This window comes from Labrus mixtus, chromosome 16, assembly GCF_963584025.1.
Source record: "Labrus mixtus chromosome 16, fLabMix1.1, whole genome shotgun sequence".
In the NCBI taxonomy this organism is placed as follows: domain Eukaryota; kingdom Metazoa; phylum Chordata; class Actinopteri; order Labriformes; family Labridae; genus Labrus; species Labrus mixtus.
In genome coordinates, this window is record NC_083627.1 from 19,135,733 (window position 1) to 19,158,712 (window position 22,980).

At 40.9% G+C, this 22,980-nt stretch overlaps 2 gene segments (V, D, J or C); one reads left to right on the top strand and one right to left on the bottom strand.

Moving 5' to 3' along the window:
- Nucleotides 1-22,980, top strand: part of LOC132991218 (Ig kappa chain V region 3381-like) — a 180,556-nt gene that overhangs the window by 15,713 nt on the left and 141,863 nt on the right.
- On the bottom strand, nt 19,466-19,953 carry LOC132991153 (Ig kappa-b4 chain C region-like). The segment is given in 1 exon segment: nt 19,466-19,953. A coding segment is annotated over 1 exon segment (261 nt).

The window sequence follows — 22,980 nt, forward strand, 5'->3', positions numbered from 1 at the left end:
GATTGACCACTCCTCAGTTTCTCCCTCCCCTCAGGTTAAGAGTCTGGGTGTCATCCTCGACAGCACACTATGATTCCAAGCTCACATCAATAATGTCTCGGTCTGGTTATTTCCATCTTCGTAACATTAATCGCCTCCGCCCGTCCCTCACACCCAACAGTACTGCCATCCATGTCATCACCCTGGTTACATCCTGCATTGACTTCTGCAACTCCCTTCTCTTTGGTTTCCCTCTCAGGTCCATCCACAATCTTCAACTGGTCCAGAACTCTGCCGCTCGCATCATCACCAGAACCCCCTCTGTTAATCACATCACTCCTGTCCTTCAGCAGCTTCATTGGCTTTCAGTTAAATATCGCATTGACTTAAAAATTCTGCCCCTCACCTTTATGGCCATCCATAACCTCGCTCCTCTGTTCCTCTCTGAACTCCTGCACATCAACACACCCACCCGCACTCTCAGGTCTTCTTCTTCAATTCAATCCACCACAACAACTGCCTGCCTGTCCACCTTGGAGTCCAGAGAATTCAGCCGTTCTGGTCCCAGCCTCTGGAACTCCCTCCCACCACACATCCGTAATATTCACTTTCTGTCCATTTTTAAATCTAATCTCAAAACACATCTTTTTAAACTGGCATATTCAGTCTGATCATTCTCCATCCAGTCTCATGAATCCTCCTCACAATGATTTTATACATCCTGTAACATTTTATTTTTAATGTTCATTTTATCGATGTAGTGTTACTTTGTTGTTTTTATCTCTGTTTTCTAAGGTGACCTTGAGTGCCTTGAAAGGGGCCTTTAGATAAAATGTATTATTATGGAAGGAAGTGCCTAGCATGACCTGAAATAATAGAAAGACAAAATAAATCATTAAACTATGTTCCTCTAACTTTAAAGCCTTCAATAACTGTTGTGAGGCTTCCAGTGAACTCATATGATGTTACTCTGATAAGAAACACAGAAAGCTTCCTTTAAAAGGACCTTAAACCTGCAAAAACACAACTCTCTTTAGAAGTGACATCAACAAACATTTAGCACATTCTTGCAAGAAAATATTTTAGCAGGATGTCTAAACAGCAGGTGGAGGAATGATCTAAAATCAATGATGAACACAATGAATGAGAAGTGGAGTAGAATATAAATAAAAGTCGGTAATTTGTCTACTTCTTAAATAAATGAGTGTAACAATGATAACACTTTGTATGAAAACACACAATGACTTTGTATGCTGACAAATCTCTGCAGTATGTTTCGAATGACGTAAAAACTTCCCATTTTCAAATTTGTTTTCAGCACATTTTGAATGAGCTAAAAATCAGCCATTTTCTCAGAACATTTCCATAGAGAGCCACTTTGCATCAGCAGCACCATGCTCCAGTGCTCTGGGAGAGTTTATAGTCCTGACAGTTGAACACTGGATGACTGACAGCTGTCCTTCATCACAACAGAAATCCTCGTCCTCATCATCAAAAACATGACTTTGATCTGCGTCCTCATCTGGACTCTCCTCCTCTGCTGCTGCTTCACAGGTAAAGTCCAGAGAATCAAACTCCTCTCCTCTATGAACATCGGTCCCTCTGAAATGAAGCCCACTAAACCCTGATGCTGCTTTCTGTTTTTGTCTCTGTATCCTCAGAGTCCAGAGGACAGGTCACAGTGACTCAGCCTGCAGCAGTGAGCTCTGCTCTGGGAGCCTCCGTCTCCATCTCATGTAGGACCAGTCAGAATGTTTATAGTAGCAACCGTTTAGCCTGGTACCAACAGAAAGATGGAGGAACTCCTATACTGCTTATATACCGTGCTAGCACTCGAGCATCAGGGATTCCAGATCGTTTTTCAGGCAGTGGATCAAACTCTGCCTTCACTCTGACCATCAGTGGAGTCCAGACTGAAGATGCAGCAGTTTACTACTGTCAGAGTTATCATGAAATCAACAGTCAGTATGTGTTCACACAGTGAAATAGCATCGTACAAAAACCTCCCTCAGTCAGACTGAACAGAAACTGAACTGACTGCTGCAGCTGGAAGTTTCTGCAGAGACTGACACACTTCACTGAGGACACACACACACACACACACGCACACACACACACACACACACACACACACACACACTGTGATTGTAACATCAAAGGTGGTCCAAATGTACCCCTACATACCCCTTAACAAATCTAAACTTTATCTAAAACTCTTAAAACATAGCCTCCAATGGAATGACTAACACACCCATGCACTGGTTTAGATCCTAACTCTCTGGTCGCGCTCAGTTTATTCAACTCAAAACCTTTAAATCCTGGGGCGCTGGTGGTGCAGTGGTTGGTGCGCAAGCCCCATGTGTGGGGGCTGTGGTCTTCCAGGTGGGCGGCCCAAGTTCGTGTCTGGCCTGTGGCTCCTTTCCCGCATGTTATTCCCCATTCTCTCTCCCTTATTTCCGACTCTATCCACTGTCCTATCTCTCAATTAAAGGCACAAAAAAGCCCAAAAATAAATCTTTAAAAAAAAAAAAAACTTCAAATCTCAGCCATTTCCAGTCACTACAGGTGGTCCTCAGAGTTCTGTTCTGGGACCTCTTCTGTTAATCATCTATCTCCTTCCTCTTGCCCATATCTTCTGTAAATATAACATCCAGTTCCATTGCTATTCGGATGACACCCAGCTCTATTTGTCCACCAAACCGACCTCCTCCCTCCCGCTTACTTCCCTGTCTGATTGCCTACAAGAAATCAAATCCTGGTTATTCTGCAACCTCAAATGAAACAGTGACAAAACAGAGGTTCTCCTCATTTACACCAAACCCACAATTTCAAAACCTGACAGTTTTCTCTCACGATTGACCACTCCTCAGTTTCTCCCTCCCCTCAGGTTAAGAGTCTGGGTGTCATCCTCGACAGCACACTATGATTCCAAGCTCACATCAATAATGTCTCGGTCTGGTTATTTCCATCTTCGTAACATTAATCGCCTCCGCCCGTCCCTCACACCCAACAGTACTGCCATCCATGTCATCACCCTGGTTACATCCTGCATTGACTTCTGCAACTCCCTTCTCTTTGGTTTCCCTCTCAGGTCCATCCACAATCTTCAACTGGTCCAGAACTCTGCCGCTCGCATCATCACCAGAACCCCCTCTGTTAATCACATCACTCCTGTCCTTCAGCAGCTTCATTGGCTTTCAGTTAAATATCGCATTGACTTAAAAATTCTGCCCCTCACCTTTATGGCCATCCATAACCTCGCTCCTCTGTTCCTCTCTGAACTCCTGCACATCAACACACCCACCCGCACTCTCAGGTCTTCTTCTTCAATTCAATCCACCACAACAACTGCCTGCCTGTCCACCTTGGAGTCCAGAGAATTCAGCCGTTCTGGTCCCAGCCTCTGGAACTCCCTCCCACCACACATCCGTAATATTCACTTTCTGTCCATTTTTAAATCTAATCTCAAAACACATCTTTTTAAACTGGCATATTCAGTCTGATCATTCTCCATCCAGTCTCATGAATCCTCCTCACAATGATTTTATACATCCTGTAACATTTTATTTTTAATGTTCATTTTATCGATGTAGTGTTACTTTGTTGTTTTTATCTCTGTTTTCTAAGGTGACCTTGAGTGCCTTGAAAGGGGCCTTTAGATAAAATGTATTATTATGGAAGGAAGTGCCTAGCATGACCTGAAATAATAGAAAGACAAAATAAATCATTAAACTATGTTCCTCTAACTTTAAAGCCTTCAATAACTGTTGTGAGGCTTCCAGTGAACTCATATGATGTTACTCTGATAAGAAACACAGAAAGCTTCCTTTAAAAGGACCTTAAACCTGCAAAAACACAACTCTCTTTAGAAGTGACATCAACAAACATTTAGCACATTCTTGCAAGAAAATATTTTAGCAGGATGTCTAAACAGCAGGTGGAGGAATGATCTAAAATCAATGATGAACACAATGAATGAGAAGTGGAGTAGAATATAAATAAAAGTCGGTAATTTGTCTACTTCTTAAATAAATGAGTGTAACAATGATAACACTTTGTATGAAAACACACAATGACTTTGTATGCTGACAAATCTCTGCAGTATGTTTCGAATGACGTAAAAACTTCCCATTTTCAAATTTGTTTTCAGCACATTTTGAATGAGCTAAAAATCAGCCATTTTCTCAGAACATTTCCATAGAGAGCCACTTTGCATCAGCAGCACCATGCTCCAGTGCTCTGGGAGAGTTTATAGTCCTGACAGTTGAACACTGGATGACTGACAGCTGTCCTTCATCACAACAGAAATCCTCGTCCTCATCATCAAAAACATGACTTTGATCTGCGTCCTCATCTGGACTCTCCTCCTCTGCTGCTGCTTCACAGGTAAAGTCCAGAGAATCAAACTCCTCTCCTCTATGAACATCCGTCCCTCTGAAATGAAGCCCACTAAACCCTGATGCTGCTTTCTGTTTTTGTCTCTGTATCCTCAGAGTCCAGAGGACAGGTCACAGTGACTCAGCCTGCAGCAGTGAGCTCTGCTCTGGGAGCCTCCGTCTCCATCTCATGTAGGACCAGTCAGAATGTTTATGTCTCGAGCATCTACCACTTCTTAGCCTGGTACCAACAGAAAGATGGAGGAACTCCTAAACTCCTCATTTACCTTGCTAGCACTCGAGAATCAGGGATTCCAGATCGTTTTTCAGGCAGTGGATCAAACTCTGCCTTCACTCTGACCATCAGTGGAGTCCAGACTGAAGATGCAGCAGTTTACTACTGTCAGAGTTTTCATGTCATCAACAGTCAGTATGTGTTCACACAGTGAAAAAGTGTCGTACAAAAACCTCCCTCAGTCAGACTGAACAGAAACTGAACTGACTGCTGCAGCTGGAAGTTTCTGCAGAGACTGACACACTTCACTGAGGACACACACACACACACACACACACACACACACACACACACACACAGACATTAACACACACACGCACACACACATACACACACACACACACACACACACACACAGAAACACACACACAGACACACACACACACACACACACACACACACACACACACAGACACACACACACACAGACACACACACACACACACACAAACACGCACTCACGCACGCACGCGTACACACACACACACACACACACACACACACACACACACACATAATTTTTCTAATACTTTAACAACTTTCCTAAACTCTTAATGCACCAACACACCTACAACACACAAATGGCAAAACAGTTAATTTCATGCTCAAAATCACACATTGTAAACTAAAGTCCAACACTAATTTTCAACATAAAATAATACACTCACACACTACACCATGTCCACCAAAACACTACACTCAAAATAGAATCATTCTTCCAAAACACTAACACATGTCCTCTTCCAACATAAACATTTAATCACAGCACAATGTCATAACAACATGAACATCAGATGGAATTACAGGAACTACATTATTTTACATGTGTCAGATCTGCCCTTATACAATAGACATATTTGATCATAGATTGTGCTTAGCACTGCAGTTTCTTTTAAAGCCTCTTTAAATTTTGTTTTGTTGGGTTTAGTAAATGCATGCATTTTGTTTCTTTGGCTGCAGAAATGTAATACAAAAAAGGAATGACCCATCTCAGAGTAGCTTTATAGAATGTACTGTTTATGAAGAAAAGAAGACAGAGACAGAATTGTTACAGTAAAGGCTTTATCTGCAACAGGACATTACTGCAAAATAACAAAAATATACAATATAGCTGCCATATATTGTATTACTGTATGTGAAAATACAAAATATACAAACAGAAAAAGCCACAGAAGAATAAAGAAAGAAAAAAAATCTGCCTGGTCTTCTGCATTTGGCCACATGTTCTCATCCACATCACACCTGATATATTCTCTGGCAAGGCATCTTGGGAAGAATCTTCTGGCATGCCTTATCCACCCCTGGCAGTGTTCAGCTGTGATGTCTTGACAGGCAGCATCCATTGCATCCAGGAGGGACATTTGGTCCTGTGGGCGACGGTCAAAAACCTTCTCCAGGCTGAGAAAAACTCCTCAATGGGGTTGAGGAAAGGAGAGTAAGTGGCAAGGAAAAGGGACATCGTCCTCGGATGGGTGTCAAACCCGGCTGTGAATGCACAGGAATGGTGGAATACCACATTGTCCCATGTGATCACATATATTGGCAAGTGGTCTCCCACCTGTCCCCTTTCTGCCTCTGCCACCAGTCTTTTGTGCAGGTCGTCTAAAAACAGGAGAAGGTGGTCAGGGGCCAATCTCACATTTATGCAGGAGTGCACCATTTTTGGAGATTGCAGCGCACATGGTGATGTTGGCTCCTCTCTGGCCCAGGACGGTTACTGTGGCCCTTTTGCCAATTATGTTTCTTCCACGCCGACGCCTTTTCGCCAAGTTGAAGCCAGCCTCGTCAACGTAGATCATTTCATGTGGGACTTGATTGGCCTCCTTCTCCATGACTCTCTGAAAGTAATCAGACACAGTGTGTGTAAATGCTTTGCTGTAGACCTACTGTACTCCAGGTTTATAGAGTAGTTTACTGCAAACACACTATGTATAGTACAGTAATGACTGTATTGCATAACCTTACCTGGATGTATTGGCGACAGAGTTCTTTGATGCGCTCACTGTTTATTTCAAAATGAACTTTGTATAGTTGTTTCATTCAGACCAGTGTTTCCCCAACCGTTATATTAGGGGGGCGGCCCGCCCAACCAAACAACTGCTCTCTGTGTCGTGCACGGCAGAGTTTCACCCCGATGCACACACACACACACACACACACACACACACACACACACACACACACACACACACACACACACACACACACACTTGCGCGCACACAGGTGAGCACACTCTCACCAGCGGAGGCCTGGGTGTGTGTGTGGTTGTCTGACAGACACACACGCAATAATAAAAAGTCTGTAAGAAGCATCAGAGAATAAAGTAGTCTGCTTAGTTGACTTCGGACTTTTCTGGGCATGTCTCTCTCTCTGCCGTTACTCAGGGGATGAGCTGTTAGCATGCTGCTTTCAGGGGTACTCAGACAATGAGAGATGCATTCAGGTGCGCTCAGAAACGGGAGTTGCAGGAACAACTCGCAGGACCCCATCCCCCGCCCCCCCAGAGCTCTAAACCTAGGGGAAACACTGCAGACTCTAACCCTTTTCACACATACAGAAATCTCCTGAAAAACTCTGGAGATTTGGCTACCCGGAGGTTCTTTAGGCTATGTGTGAAAGCAAACAGCCGCATTTTTCGCGTGGACTTTACCTGGAGTTTCTCCGGCCAGACTCCTAGTATTTTATCCGCAGAAAGTCCGAGTGAGCTGATGTCTGAACGCATAAGCATATACTCCAGAGATTTCAATTTGAGCCAATAGAAAGAGAATGACGTTTATATACAGTTACTGCCTAAAGTGTCTGCACGCCACCACTACGATCTCCGTGCACGTAATTAAACGGCTGCATTATGTTTTCTGTTCATCAGTATGTTGTTCTCCTCTCTGTTGTGGATGTTGTCATTCCATTGGATTACACATAGCATTGATATAAAGGCAAATATTCTCATTATAACATCGTGTAGCGGACTCTGTTGCTACTGCCGCTACTTCCGCGTTGTTTATTTACGTCACGTCTCACCTTGGGAAATCCCCCGCCCCCCCCTCCCCTCTGACAGGGATAGCCCCCCGCTGTGAGGAGCATATGTGAACGGCTTGGTCGGGAGAATCTCAGGAGTGTTCCTCCTGTAATTATCTAGATATTATCCGGAGTGCATATGTGAAAATGGCTTCTGTGATTAGCTAGAGTCTGAGAAATGGATTTATGCTGATTGATACAATGTTCCTAAGACAAGGTTGTCCTCTACAACTCTGGACTGAATGTCCTTCAGTTTTATTTTATTGTCAGAAATCACCATGTTGACAATGGCAAGTTCCTGCTCTTCATTTAGGAGCTTCCGTCTTACCCCTGAGGGAGGTAGATGTTGAATCCTTAGAGAGACAAAACACAGTTACATATGAGAGACCGGAGGCATACAGTTCCTGTAATACATGGTAAATTGGTAAATTTACACTTTGCAGTAGGAGAAGCCTTGTAAAATATCCAACCTGTTGGCTTGTCGAAAAATCCGGACAATGGATGCCACTGTGTCCCGGCCAAGGGGCAACCTCCGGTCTCGAAAAATGAAGCCAATGCGGAAGTACAAAAAACTGCAGTTCCTCGAGGTTCCGCTTGAGGCTGGCTGCAGAAGCGCCGGAAGTGCCATAAGCCCACAGCCAAAAAAGCCCGTTTTTACCACAGGAATTAACATGTTTACAGCCTGGTTCAAAAGACGAGATGTATCTGATAAGTTGACGGCCACCTCTCCTCCCACTGTGGGGGGGGGGGGGAATTTTTTTTTTATAACTCGTCGGATTTGATTTTATTAAGGGAAACGGCTATGCCCATATAAGGGATGTGGCAGATTTGATTGACAGCTCTGCACGCTGCATCTGTCTGTCAGGTCAGCAGGTCAGGAGGCTAGGTAGCAGCTTGATCCGTCTGATTTCTCGTCTTTTTTACTTCATTTGGAGAGTTTGTTTAACACATATCTGACAACATACATGGCTTGCTGTGCGGTTAACAGACCATCCAAGAAGTTGATGCTTCAGTTTTTTTTGGTAAGTGATATAGTAGTGTTATATTTACTGCATACTCATGTGTCGGTATTTATATTTACGGACCTAGCTTGTTTAGCGTTAGCTTGTAAACCAGTCGGCTAACTGTACTCAGTGTAGCCCATTATTTACGGTCAATGGTTTAGAAATGTTTGTTGTTGAAAATAATGAGTTTGTGTGATGTTAGAAGCTAAAGGTTCACCTCGGTGGTTAACCGCAGACTGTAAATATGGTTATCTGACGTTATGATGAATGTTATACTCCACGTAAATGTCGACATTAAAAAACAAACTTTGTGTAGTAATTATCCGTCAGTACTTAACATAAACTTAACTCAACTGAACCTAATATGCTGTGTAGGTTATAGAGGATGACATCAATGTTACATGGTTGACGTAGTGTCTTAAGATTTGTGCAAACTATTACCAAATTTAAAAAAATGAGTTCAGGGAATTTTAATATGGTTATTAATATAGTTCTTAATCGTTACAGATGCTCTTACAAAGAATATAGCAGTAGAAATATAAAATATAAATAACATATGGAATGAAAATAAGATATAAAGCAATAAGTACAAGAAATAGTTTGAAGAATACAGCCATGTACCGAGCTCATGTTAATAACAGATGAGCTACTGTATGTTCTGTACTAAAGCACAGAGAGTTGGGACCTGTTAATGATTTAAATAATTCAGGTTATATTTGTTTCATGTTAAGATGAAGTAATAGACACAATAAATTGCTTAATCTTTCCTCACACAAAATCTGAGACAATTTGATGTGGAATATCATTGTGCAAGTGAGTGAGAGAGCTGAAAATAGCATGATTACAATAAGGTTTATCTTCTTAACTTTGAATAGATGTTGATTACCTGAATACTGTACCTTTGTTGTCTGGGTAGTACACTGTTGAATTTATAAATGTGCTCTTACACACAGATGAATACAGAAAAATAGATGAGAACAAAACAATGATTTAATGAATAACTGATATTTTCTCTTTCTTTGCCATCCTGAAGACCCCTCACTAAAAGTCCATGTTCTCCTGGATCCATGTCACATGCTCGAGCTTCTTCAGACTGACTTTTCAACAGTCGAAGTTCTGGTGAGAGAAGATGGACAGCAGATAAGACAGCAGTACATCATCCACAGGCTTCAGAAGAAGGAGGAGGGTTTGCACCTTGCATCATGCTTCAGCTGTTCAAATAAAAATAGATGTCCTCCAAACAACTTGCAACCAAACCATTTTCTTCCCATTTTAAAACCCTTTGTCCAGTTTAGATGGGAGAAGTTGATATTATGTGATATTGATCTGGGAAGACTACATTTCTAAATCATTTTTAACTCTGTTTTTATTCACAAGTTATTGATCTTATTTACTCTCCATGTATCTTGATTTGAGAATGGGGCTGTGTTTAAGGGCAAATTTTGAACTACATTAGTATTTGGTCAAAAAAAATGTCAAAAGAATAAAAAGTTGTGTAAAAGTAGACTTACTAAGCTATTGAGTTTAGCATTAATGCACATTTTAGTCTTGTCAATTCAAATCTGAAATGTATACTCATGAGTAGACATAAAGGAGTGCATTTATATTGAAATATTTATTTAATCTGAAAAACCACATTCAAAAAGCCTGTTTTTACAGCAGAGATTAACATGTTTACAGCTTGGTACAAAACAAACAAATAGGTCTGATTAGCTCATGTCTCGATCGACACACACTGTACGGGGGTCGTTTGATTTGATGAAGGATAAGAGTTATTCACAATAAGGCGTGTAGCTGACCAGCTTGACAGGCGGGTGCGGTGTAACGATTTGTCAGGAGGCATAAAACACGCCTCAGCTCCAGCTTTCAGCCTGTGGGGGCTCAGGTTTCTTCTTCTGTCTCTGCAGCTCTCTGGGCACCTCGACGGACAAGTCACCAATAATCCACACTGTGTCTATAGGAGAAATACAAAGGTGTTCAATTAATGCCTCAGACAAGACAAAATGTACAGTTAACTACATGTGACAGCTCAGGGTGTTTTTTGTTATTAGCCTTATCTGTAGGAATAATATTGAACAAGATAGCTGCAACTCATAATAATAGATGCCAGTCTTAAACACAATTTTTTCTAATACTTTTTGTTTTTGGTGTGAAGCTGACACTGTCCACAGACTCCATAACTTCACAGGGTTCTATAGAAAACAAATGTCTTATGATAAATACTAAATAATTATTTTTAAATTGTCATGTTCACCCACATCGCTGTTGACATCAGTAAATATAAGACACAGACATTCCTCTTTTTGTCAGAACAGTAACATGAACTGTATGCTTTGTAATATTGATTTCTTCTGGATGTCTAACATATTTATTTACAGTCTATGGATAAAACTTTGCATATGTATTTCTCTGCTAACACTGACAAAGTCTAACTTCTCTGACAAATAACTAATAACCATAATTGTATATTTAAAAAAGTGTAGTTTTAAGACTTTAATTAAATATTTGGGTTGAATATAATTTGTTTTAACTGTGTTGTAGAAAAGTTAAATGTTAACTTACTGTTGATAGAGTTTTCTCAGGACGAGCAGGAATAGGGGACGATAGCAGCCTAGCCGTTAGCTATGTTGTCAAGTGGACTGCTAACATCGCGCTGAATGGGCGGAGTTAAGTCCCGCCGGTCCCGCCTTACTGCTGTTGCTAGGTTGATCCAAAGTTAGGTTGAGACTGCAAATCCAATATGGATGCGGCCCTCGATTGGACTCATTTGCTGCCTATATAACAGACGGGTCAGGGTTTGTCCAGTAATATCTACAGTCTATGGTCCCGGCTGAGATGTGTTCACCAGCCTCTCTGTATGATAGTCTGTGGTTTATGACATGCTCTATGATAGCAGCTCTTATTTCATCAGTTACCCTAGCTCTGGTCCTTCTTTGAACGCCACCACACATTCTAACTCCTCTTCCTCTACCTTGCCCTTGTCCCACTTCTCTCCCTTGTCCCACTCCTCTCCTTTGTCCTGGTACTCCTCTTCCTCTCCCTTGTCCTGGTTGTCTTCCTCTCCCTCGTGCAGGCATTTTTCTTACTTTCTTTGTGTTTCTATATACTTTTCCCTTCAGCCCAACGAGGTATTTGCATAACTTCAATCAGCTGTTTCTCATTAGAAATGGAAAGAAATAGTATCATATATTTGTGTTTCAATCTACAATATGAACAGCTGTTCATGTTGGCTTTAGCCTATAAGTTACGATTAGAATATGATGTTATCTGTTCTGACATACAGTGAGAAAGCATTTGTAAATTTGGCAGTAAAAATCCATTGTTTTGGTCTTGGATGAGCTTAATGAGAAATTAAGCTGCTTAGCCAAAATCCTTGAATATTTAGTTCATTCTCAGTTAAGGGCCTTCTTGGGGGCCAACAACATATTGCAAACTCAGCAGTAAGGTTTCAGAACAGGGCATAGCACAATCACAGCAGCAACACTTGTGATAAACAATATTGTTAATCATCTCGATAACTGTCAACATTGTGCTGCTCTCTTTATTGATTTATCCAAAGCCTTTGATACTGTCGACCACAGCATTTTAATAAATAAGCTATCTTCAATAGGATTTGATGAGCTCTCTGTTAACTTGTTTTATGATTATCTCTCAGGGAGAACTCAAGCTGTTGTTGCTGAAGGTATTAGATCGAGCTCTCTTGAAATTAGCTAAGGTGTCCCACAAGGGTCTATTTTAGGTCCACTTTTATTTTCTTTGTATATAAATAACATGGTGCTCTCTTCCCCACATTGTGATGTACATTTTTATGCAGACGACACAATCCTGTATGCCACCAGCGCCTCTTGTCAATTAGCTATTTATTTATTATTTATTTATTTACTATTTTCAAGGTCCTATGTGAACAATATTCCTATTGGTATTCACACACTTCAGGGTTCCCAAACTGAGAGGGTAGAATCCTATAAATACCTAGGGATTTGGCTGGACAATAGGCTCTCTTTCTGAAAATATTAGAATAAAAATAGGATTCTTATACAGAAACAAATCCTGCTTCTCCACTGCCAGTAGGAAAACCATTGTGCAATCTACAATTATGCCTGTTTTTGATTACGGTGACATTGTATACATGCATGCCTCTCCCACCGCCTTGAAACCCCTTGATGCTGTGTATCATTGCGCATTGAGGTCCGTGACTGGCTGCAAAGCTCTGACACATCACTGTACCTGGTTGGCCCTCTCTGGCTATGTGGAGGCACACCCATTGGCTCACATTTATTCATAAGTCCATTCTTGGTCTACTCCCCTCCTATCTATGCGCTCTAATTTCACACAACATCAGTAGCTATAACCTACGCTCGTCTGACCTGTTATTGCTATGTGTACCTAAGGTCCACACAGAAATAGATAAGATGGTCTTTAGGTACTCCACCTCCTCTTCTTGGAACACACTACAGCAGGGCTATTCAATTGGCAGCCCTGGGGCCGGGTCCGGCCCGCAACGTCATTTTTAGTGGCCCTTTAAGAAGTCTTTACTCTTAAAAATGTATCACTGTATGTTTTATTCATTTTTAAATTGCCGACGTGTATGATATCCGTATTACCATGAGACAGAGGCACGGATTTTTTTCCCAATTTGTGTGTCTCACCCTGGTCTCACCTCATGGTGTCGCAATTATTCTTGTTTATCCATCTCCTGTTTTCGTTCCTTCTTGACGCATGCGCTGCTCTCATCACCACGGTCTCAATGCACTCATAAGCAGCACCAGAGATCCGGTTTTTGCTAGCACCGTTCATAATGTCTCTTTCTACTTTAAAAAAATGAAAAGTGGACTCAGAAAACAGACAATTTAACACCGAATGGACAAAGAAGTATCTGTTTATTTCTGTTTCTATGAGGCCCATGTGTTTACTATGCAACAAGTGCGTATCGGTGTGCAAGGAATACAACTTGGCCCATGCAAACTTTGACACGGTTTTCCCGCTGGGGTCTGATGCTCGCCACCAGAAGATATTGGGGCTGACTGCATGTTATGACCAAAGACGTCGCACACTTTTTCGGGCTCGTACCGAACAAGAGAGAGCTTCATCATCAGGTTGGTGGTTGTTTCTCCACAGCTGAGATCACTACATTGTTTGATCCACCAAAGTCTCCTGTGTGCTAAACTAAGCGGTGAGTTAAAAGAAACCATGGACTCTGTCATGGCAGTAATTAACTTTATTCGTTGTACCTCCAGCTTACAGCACCGCCTTTTCAGACAGTTGTTGATGGACATGTCATCACAATATAATGACTTGCTTACCCATAAACCCCATGGCTCAGCAAAGGAAACGCATTGAAACGTTTTTGTGAACTCAGAGAGGAGATACTGGTGTTTCAATTCAAAGTAGAAAAAGACCAATACTTTTCTGTGTCTTATGGAGAACGAGGACTTTTGTGCTACTGTTTGCTTTTTGTGCGACATTTTCCATCACATGAACCAACTTAACACGGAGCTGCAAGGCAGGGATAAAACAGCGATTCAGCTTGTGGAGAGACTTAATGCTTTTCAGAGAAAGCTCTCTCTTTTTTCTGCTGATCTATGTCCAGGCAAAATGCTTAATTTCCCCACACTGTGTAAATCAGGCCTACCTATCACAGAGGCAATGACGAGATTTATAGATGCCTTGAAAATAAACTTTGCCTCAAGATTTGAACATTTCAGTATCCCCACAGAAGTAATGACATTTGTGAAGGACCCTTTCTGTGTGGATGTCGAGGGAGAGTTTGCATTTAATGCAAAGGAACTGGTCACCTCACTGGATGAGGCATCTTTGCAACTTGAACTGATTGACATTCAGTCATGTGATGACCTGCGCCAGTCATTCCAGCTGACAGGTTTTCAAAAGTTCTGGACTCATGCAGTGAGCAAGGAAAAATTCCCTCATTCAAGGAGTCTGGCGCTTTTCATCCTCACTATGTTTGGCTCAACTTACACATGTGAATCCTCATTCTCACACATGAATGCCATTAAGACTACTAACCGTGCATCACTCACTGCCCAGCATCTGCACCACTGTCTGCGCATTGCTCTGACAACCTACACTCCTGACTTCAGTGCTCTTGCTAAATCAAAAAATCATCATCAATCATTTCTCTCATTAAATGTTGGCTACATGATAAACAACAGTAGTAAGTTACACATTTTGATATTTGCAGGTTGTTTGCACCAGTTTGAATATTACTGCTGAATCTTTTATATCAATAATGCAATATTATGCACTTAATGTGGCCACTGGTGTGGACAGATTTTTGATAAATGGTGCATTTTCAATACTGAAGGATTTTCCTTGTAAAAAAAACTCTGCACTGTCATTGTTAGATTTCTATCCATAGTTAGCAACTGCTGGCTGAGCAGACTGTTCTAGGCAGCAGTATTGTTACTATTTAAGATTAAGTTTTGCAGGTTGTTTGTTACAATTTAAATGTTACTCAGGTGTCTTAATATTCACTTAATGTTATATTATGCACGTAATCTAGCCATAGATGTGGTATGGCTCACACGGACTGTTTATTAAGGTGTCTGATGATGCAATATTTGCCTTGATAGTTTGCACCTTTATTGTTATAATTGAGTGCACTTAAGCCCATCTTGTCTGTTAATGAAATGGCTAAATTTCTAAATGTCTGGTATTGCTCACTCGGACTATTGCTCACGTTATATGGCCATTTGAATGTAGACATGACTTTTTTTATGTTGTGTCATGATGCAATGCAATGTTGCTGTTGTGCATTTAAAAATACAGTATGCACTTTCCAATATGTTGTTGTTCCCAATGGTATTCAAAAAGCTTTAAATATGATTACCCATATTTCAAGCCTCAGGCCCCTCATTTGGTATCCATTTTTGGTATCTGGCCCTCAGTAAAAACTATTTCAATAGCCGTGCACTACAGGCTGACTTGCGGCGAAGTGATCTGGTCACTCTAGTGCAGGGGTGTCAAAGTTCTATTGGGTCGGGGGCCGGATTTGTTCAAATGAGACCTCAAGTGGGCCGGACTAATTTTGCAGACATCACTATAACTTGACACATGGATTTATAGGCTAATGTATGATTAGAAAAAAAGACAAAAAAAGGTACTTGTATAGAAAACTGCATGTTAACGCAGAAAAGGTAAAAGTACATTAAGCAGGGGTTAACTCTGTCATTACAAACTGCATGTTGGCACATGGAAATATTTAAATGTACCACATTACAGAAGAAAACATCAATAATTATGTTTTGTTTGAGATTATTATTTTATGTTTTAATATTGCTGTTCAAGGTTATAGAAACTTTGACACAGGTTATTCTACCTGCCCTGGGATCAGTGCATTAGAGAGAGAGAGAGAGAGAGAGACTTTAGATATGTGTGTGTCAGGCCACAGCACAGTTTGCACTCCTTAAGGTTCATTACAGATTAAACCTGCTCACATGAATGAGTTATCACAAACACACAGAGTGTCTTTGATGCAAAGACCGAAGTCATCTTCACATATTTTAGTGTTAGGCATTATAAAATGATAACATGTTTCCAAACGAACAGACTTGAATTTATCCTTCAGCGTTGCGCAATGCAGTCTGATCAGCTCCGTGTGGAGTGCACGTTTTTCAAATAAGTAAACTCAGTTAAACGACTTTTGATATGAGTCTGGCAGTCCGTTCTTCTACGTGTCCGCACTATCGTAATCTAACTCTGTCACTGACTTCATGCGCCATGAATCTGTGCCATCTCTGTGCGCAATTCGAGGAAGCATTTCAGCTCTGCTCCACGGTTAAACCCGCGGACCTCTGTATGCTTGGGCGTGATATCGTATTTGGATAAGAATGAAATGTTCAGTAATAGTTATATTTTTACGGTCTGATGAAAGTTGGTGATAAAGTCGCAACAGCAGGCTACTGCATTTAGAAGTGATGTCGCGCTGAAACTTTTAGGTGACCAACAAAACATGTTCACCTATGGGTGACCTAAAAATGAACCATCTGTAATTAAAAATCAGTTAATATTCATTTTAATTTACTGTTTTTACAATAACCAGAGGTAAAACTAGTCAGGAGATGCATCAGGCTCAACGCCGGTGACCGCAACCTACACTTCTGTCTGGATGTGTGGAGACGGTCTGGATCGTTACGCATGGCGGAGATGATTGTTTTTCATTTGCACGAGCTGCTCTTTGTGGCTAACTCCATAGGAAGCTTTGTTATTATCAGCCAAAACTTTTGTTTTTCATCATCGAAGACAGGAGAAACTGGAAAGAAGTGTGCATAGAACCGAAGACTGTCAGGATGCGCGCGCAGTGCAAAGGTGTGCCTGTCGTTAAGTCCCGTAGCTTTGATACAATTCTGGCAACTTGTGACCAAATAAAACTAAAGAAATATCGCTCCTTCGATCTCTCTTGAAAACCTGCATTCTGTGTATAACCAGGTTAAAATTATTATTATTATTATTTTATATTTGAAACTTCACCAAATCCTGATAAACATTGAAGAAATATTCGTTTTAACATGTTTAATGTGTGTTTTGTGGCTCACTGAAGTTCAACTGTTAATACCTGTACTGTCACTTTAAGAGGTCGCAGTGTGCGTGACGTCATGTGTTGTGCTTCTCTCAGTCCGCGCTAAGCTCACTGAGAGAAGATAAGGATAGTTTGCTCTGCTCATGGTTTAGCACTATTTCTTGTTATAGACAATGTAAAGTGCAGCAGTTTGCAATTGGAGGTTACTCTTTAAGTTGGTGAACATGCAGAAGAGTTGTGTTTTAAATGTAGACTTGTAAATGAACTTTATGAAGTTTATTAGCAGACACATGTTTCCAAGTGCTACAGGGTTTCCCTTATGTTTATCTGCTAACAGGGGACTGGAGACCCGCGTGTGTAAGAGAGACTGCATGTTACTGAGACTTTTGTATTTCTTTTTGACTTGTGCAGGTATGTGCATTTTATGTGTGTTTTATATGTTCACTGTTTCTATAAATAATTATGCTGGTTGTAATTCATGTGCTGCAAATGCATTTAGCATTGAAATAATTTAATTTCATTTAGTGTTACATTTTATTTAAAGACATTAATGCTGTTTAAAACAGAATTTGACCTTTGTTAAAAATGCATTATTTGCATGTATGAATTAAAAAGCAGTCCGCGCTAAGCTGGAGACCCGCGTGTGTGAGAGAGACTGCATGTTACTGAGACTTTTGTATTTCTTTTTGACTTGTGCAGATGCAGCAGCCAGCACGGTTCACAATAAATGAGAAACCAGTAGCAGATCGTGGTCCGAGTACTTCTTTCAACGCAACACCAGAACACAACGCAGATATCACGACCAGTAACAGATGTGCATCCAGTGAAGTTTAGAACTTGAGCAGGACAGGCACACCCATTACATGTGTCACCTCTCTCAGGTGTTCAGCCTGTTTGCTGATTAGCGTAATGCAGGAGCAGCTCGTGCGCTCGACTCGTCTTTTTTATGATACTCCCTGCTGAGAAGATAGTTCAAAGTGCCCCATTTAATTAATTTTCGTATCATGATATCAACTATTAAGTTGCTCATTATACATATTATTATATACGTATTTCGGGGGAAATACGTATTACAAATATTTAATTTATAAAAAATCTCAAAATATTTTTCAATACATTTCCTCCTCCTTCCCAAAATGTCTCGCGGGCCAGATGAAACCTGCTGTCGGGCCGGATCCGGCCAACGGGCCGGGCCGTATGTCTGACATCCCTGCTCTAGTGGCATTTAAAGGGATGCTGAAAGAGCACAAATTTAAATCAATTGGGAGTTGTCTATGTTAATAGCCCTGCTTTGGACACCTGACTTGACTTTAAATGTGTTTGTATGATGTTTTTGTGCGTATTGGCCATGCATCTACTTTGTGTTTTTGATGTCTGTTACTTCTTTCTTTTTTATTATTTTATTTGCCACTGATGTACCCAGGTCTCTCTTGAAAAAGAGATTACAAAATCTCAATGAGACTACCTGGTAAAATTAAAAAATAAAATTAAACAATCTACATGGTGCTAGTGATGACTTGGTGATATTATGGGTTTTCCACCAGGCTGCCAGAGGTGAGGAGATGGTGATGGTTGTGTGCTAGTCCTGTTCCTTAATTGATTGTGGTAGAAAGGAAAAGCCCCTTTTTGAAACAACGATTAACTTCAATTCATTTGTAGTTTGACTTTTATCCCCCAGTTACGGCTGCAACCTTCCTGGTGTTACAGTCTGAGTGAGTGACACGCCAGCTGCACACAAGTTGATGATTTTTCAGTGAAATTCATTGTCCTGGTCTTGTCTCATTCTTGTCCTGCCTTGGTCTTGATCTTATCTCGGTCTCTGAGCACTCTGGTCTCGGCTGGTCATGCTGGCTATCATGGGTTTTGTTCATTATTACCGACTATTGTAGAGAGACTAAAGCACAAAACAAGTTTACTGTCATTTGGGAATTTATATAAATTATGAAAAATGATATCGTTTGAAGTTCTGTGATCACTGATGGCACTCATCAAACATATTGAGGAGCTCAGTCTGAGTTTAAAAACAGTGTTTATGTCTCATCATGATGTGTTTTTACTCGTCCTTTGTAAAGTTATCATGGAGAAACTGCATTTCTTAATGTAGTCACTGGCTCCATGATGATGAAGTATCTTAAAACAGTTTGTGATAAAAGAAAAGTTATTTTAACAACTTTGAAAAAATTAAAAAAAGACAAAAAGTGTATTTCTCATTGATTTAATGAACAGATTTTTATTATCAGGAAACAATACACACACATCTGAAGCAACAAGCTAATATTTATTCTTTAGAAACATGAAATAAAGAGAGAGAGAAAGGTGCAGAGTGAGAGCAGTATCACAGTAAAACCAGCAGCAGAGTCCCAGTGAGTCTTTACTGGGAACACTGGTCTCTACTCAGACTTTCTGTGACTCGAGCCTGGGCGCCCTGGGTGGCCTCACAGGTCACAGAGCCCACCTTCCTCCACTGGTCTGCAGAGAGCCTCAGGGTGCTGCTCCAGCTGTAGAGAGCGTCCTTCTCCAGCACCGCAGGGCTCCTGCTCTCCTCCCAGCTGCTGCTGCTGCTGCTGCTGCTGCCGTCCACCTTCCAGGCCAGACTCCAGCCTGAGGGGAAGCCCTTGTTGGCCAGGCACATGAGCGTGGCCTTCCCCTGCTCCAGCTCCTCATTGGAGGGGGGCAGCACCGTCAGGGTGGGACGCACATCACCTATAGGAGACACCAATCAGATTAGAGGACAGGGAGCACACAACTGTCAATCAACCACCAAACCCTATAGGACACCTTTAATGTCTGAGAGTTGATTTTCTTTTTTTAGGAGTTTCTGTCAGATGTTTCTTTCTGCTCCACCGGTCACACACTCACACATTGTTTCACTTCCCTTTAAGAAGCCTCTCATGCACATCAGCACACAGAGAGAGAGAATCACACAGAACGACCTGAAATATATTTAAACTATATCTGAATCAAATCTAAAACATTACAAACATTCCCCATCAAAATAATCCAAAAACTTTGCAACACATTTTTAAAACAGTTTGTAAGTTAAAAAAACAAAAAACTAAAACAGAGAATCAACTGAACACAATCAAATGTTCTTCATGTGAATTCAAATCAGAAAAATGTCTAAATTAGACGCATAAAGAGATCAGAGATTACGTGCATTTTAAAACACCATTCTTTATGTTTGTTTTGTTCGGTTCATTCAAACAACTGAATCAGATAAATACCTTAAAGAGTTGTCAGAAAATGAATCTCAGGAAAACATTTAAAACACTTCTCTTTGTTAAATATCAACCTGTTTATGTTTCAGTGTGACAGAAATCAAACTGTCCTGAGTGAACCTTCACGGTAAAGCAGCACCGATAAAAACACGATTTCATTAGAGTTAGAGTTTCACGATGACAAATATTACAAATAAACAGAGAGACAGCTGCTTTAACATTTTCAATAAATGTTAATGAATCAAATAAATTTAATTCAGTTGTTTCAGTCATTAAGGCGTCCATATCGATTGTTAGAAAAACCTCATGAATAGAAAATCATTTAGCAGCTGTCTCTGAGGTTGTCAAATTGTGATTTATTTGGATCAAATATAAAAATCTGTATTTTAACATTAGGTTTAATATTCATACAGAAACTTACTTCCAACATCCAGTCTGGTTCCTCCACCAAAAGTCCACCACAGTGGTACAAAGTCATTGAGCAGCCGTACAAAAACATCTCACTGTAGAGACACACGACTCTCTAACTTTAACACACTGAACTCAAACTACCACAACTCCACATGTCACCTTACCATGAGAGTGAAAATCATCTATTTCCCAACAAATAAAAACTCTGGCTTCAAACATTTTACCTTCATTTAAATTCAGTCTGTGTTTCTGTTTTAAACTGAAATCCTTTAAAGTCAAATGTTTTCTTTATTCTTTCTAAAACAAGTGATTTAAAAAGTAAAGGTCAGTATTTTCTTTTCCTCCAGGCTTGAATATGAAGACAAAAGTCACCAGAATAACTTACTGATTGAATAAAAAGAAGAATATGTGACTTACTTCCAATATCCAGTCTGGTTCCTCCACCGAACGTGAGCCACAGTGATACAAACTGATGGAGTCGTCGTACAAAAACCTCTCGCTGTAGAGACACACGGCTCTCTGACTCTGACACAAACACAGACACCTGACTGAGTCTCTGCCTACAAGACCTCTGAGACCAAAAGAAAACTGAATTTAAAAAGATTATAACAAATTAAAGAATGTCTTTCTTTGAGATATTTAAATTATTTTTAAATCATTTTCTCAAGAATATTATTAATTATCGTGATTTATATCAGAATAAATGTTTCTAGAAGCATGAACATGAAATCATATTAAATTTGTTTTGAAAGTTTTCTAATTAATTGTGTAATTAATTGATTGATTGATAAACAGAGTAATGAGAGTGATCCCTGTTGGAGTCAATCAGAACATTTCCATAGAGAGCCACTTTGCATCAGCAGCACCATGCTCCAGTGCTCTGGGAGAGTTTATAGTCCTGACAGTTGAACACTGGATGACTGACAGCTGTCCTTCATCGCAACAGAAATCCTCGTCCTCATCATCAAAAACATGACTTTGATCTGCGTCCTCATCTGGACTGTCCTCCTCTGCTGCTGCTTCACAGGTAAAGTCCAGAGAATCAAACTCCTCTCCTCTATGAACATCCGTCCCTCTGAAATGAAGCCCACTAAACCCTGATGCTGCTTTCTGTTTTTGTCTCTGTATCCTCAGAGTCCAGAGGACAGGTTACAGTGACTCAGCCTGCAGCAGTGACCTCTGCTCTGGGAGCCTCTGTCTCCATCTCATGTAGGACCAGTCAGAATGTTTATGTCTGGAGCAGCTACCACTATTTAGCCTGGTACCAACAGAAAGATGGAGGAACTCCTAAACTGCTTATATACCGTGCTAGCACTCGAGAATCAGGGATTCCAGGTCGTTTTTCAGGCAGTGGATCAAACTCTGCCTTCACTCTGACCATCAGTGGAGTCCAGACTGAAGATGCAGCAGTTTACTACTGTCAGAGTTTTCACTATATCAACAGTCAGAATGTGTTCACACAGTGAAATAGCCTCGTACAAAAACCTCCCTCAGTCAGACTGAACAGAAACTGAACTGACTGCTGCAGCTGGAAGTTTCTGCAGAGACTGACACACTTCACTGAGGACACACACACACGCACGCACGCACGCACGCACGCACGCACGCACACACACACACACACACACACACACACACACACACTGTGAAGAGAATAAACACACCATCTTTTAAATATCAAACATTATCAGCCCACTTCTCCCCCCTCTTTCCTCACTATGATGGTCAGACACAGCTCATTTACATATTTAAAGGTACAGACACAGAAACAGCCTGTTCTGAGCAGGGCTGAAATAGAGGGGTTTATAGACATGATCAAATACAGGATCAGAGTGGATTTAGAACAAGAAACTTCACACACAGGGGAAGAGGAGGAGAATATGTGAACTTAAAAGAGGATGTTGTGTTTTGGGGGAGCATAAAGTAAGACTTGAAACAGGTACCAATATTGTTTGACTTTTTTTTGGCAGGTGGGCTTTATGTGCCTTTATTGTAGAGATAGGAAAGTGGATGAAGTTGGAAATCAGGGAAACAATATGATGGATAGGAGCCACATGTTGGCTTCGAACCTGGGCCAACAGCCTCCGTACATGGGGCGAGCGCACTAACCACTACGCCAGCTGTGCCCAATTTTGTTTGATTTTA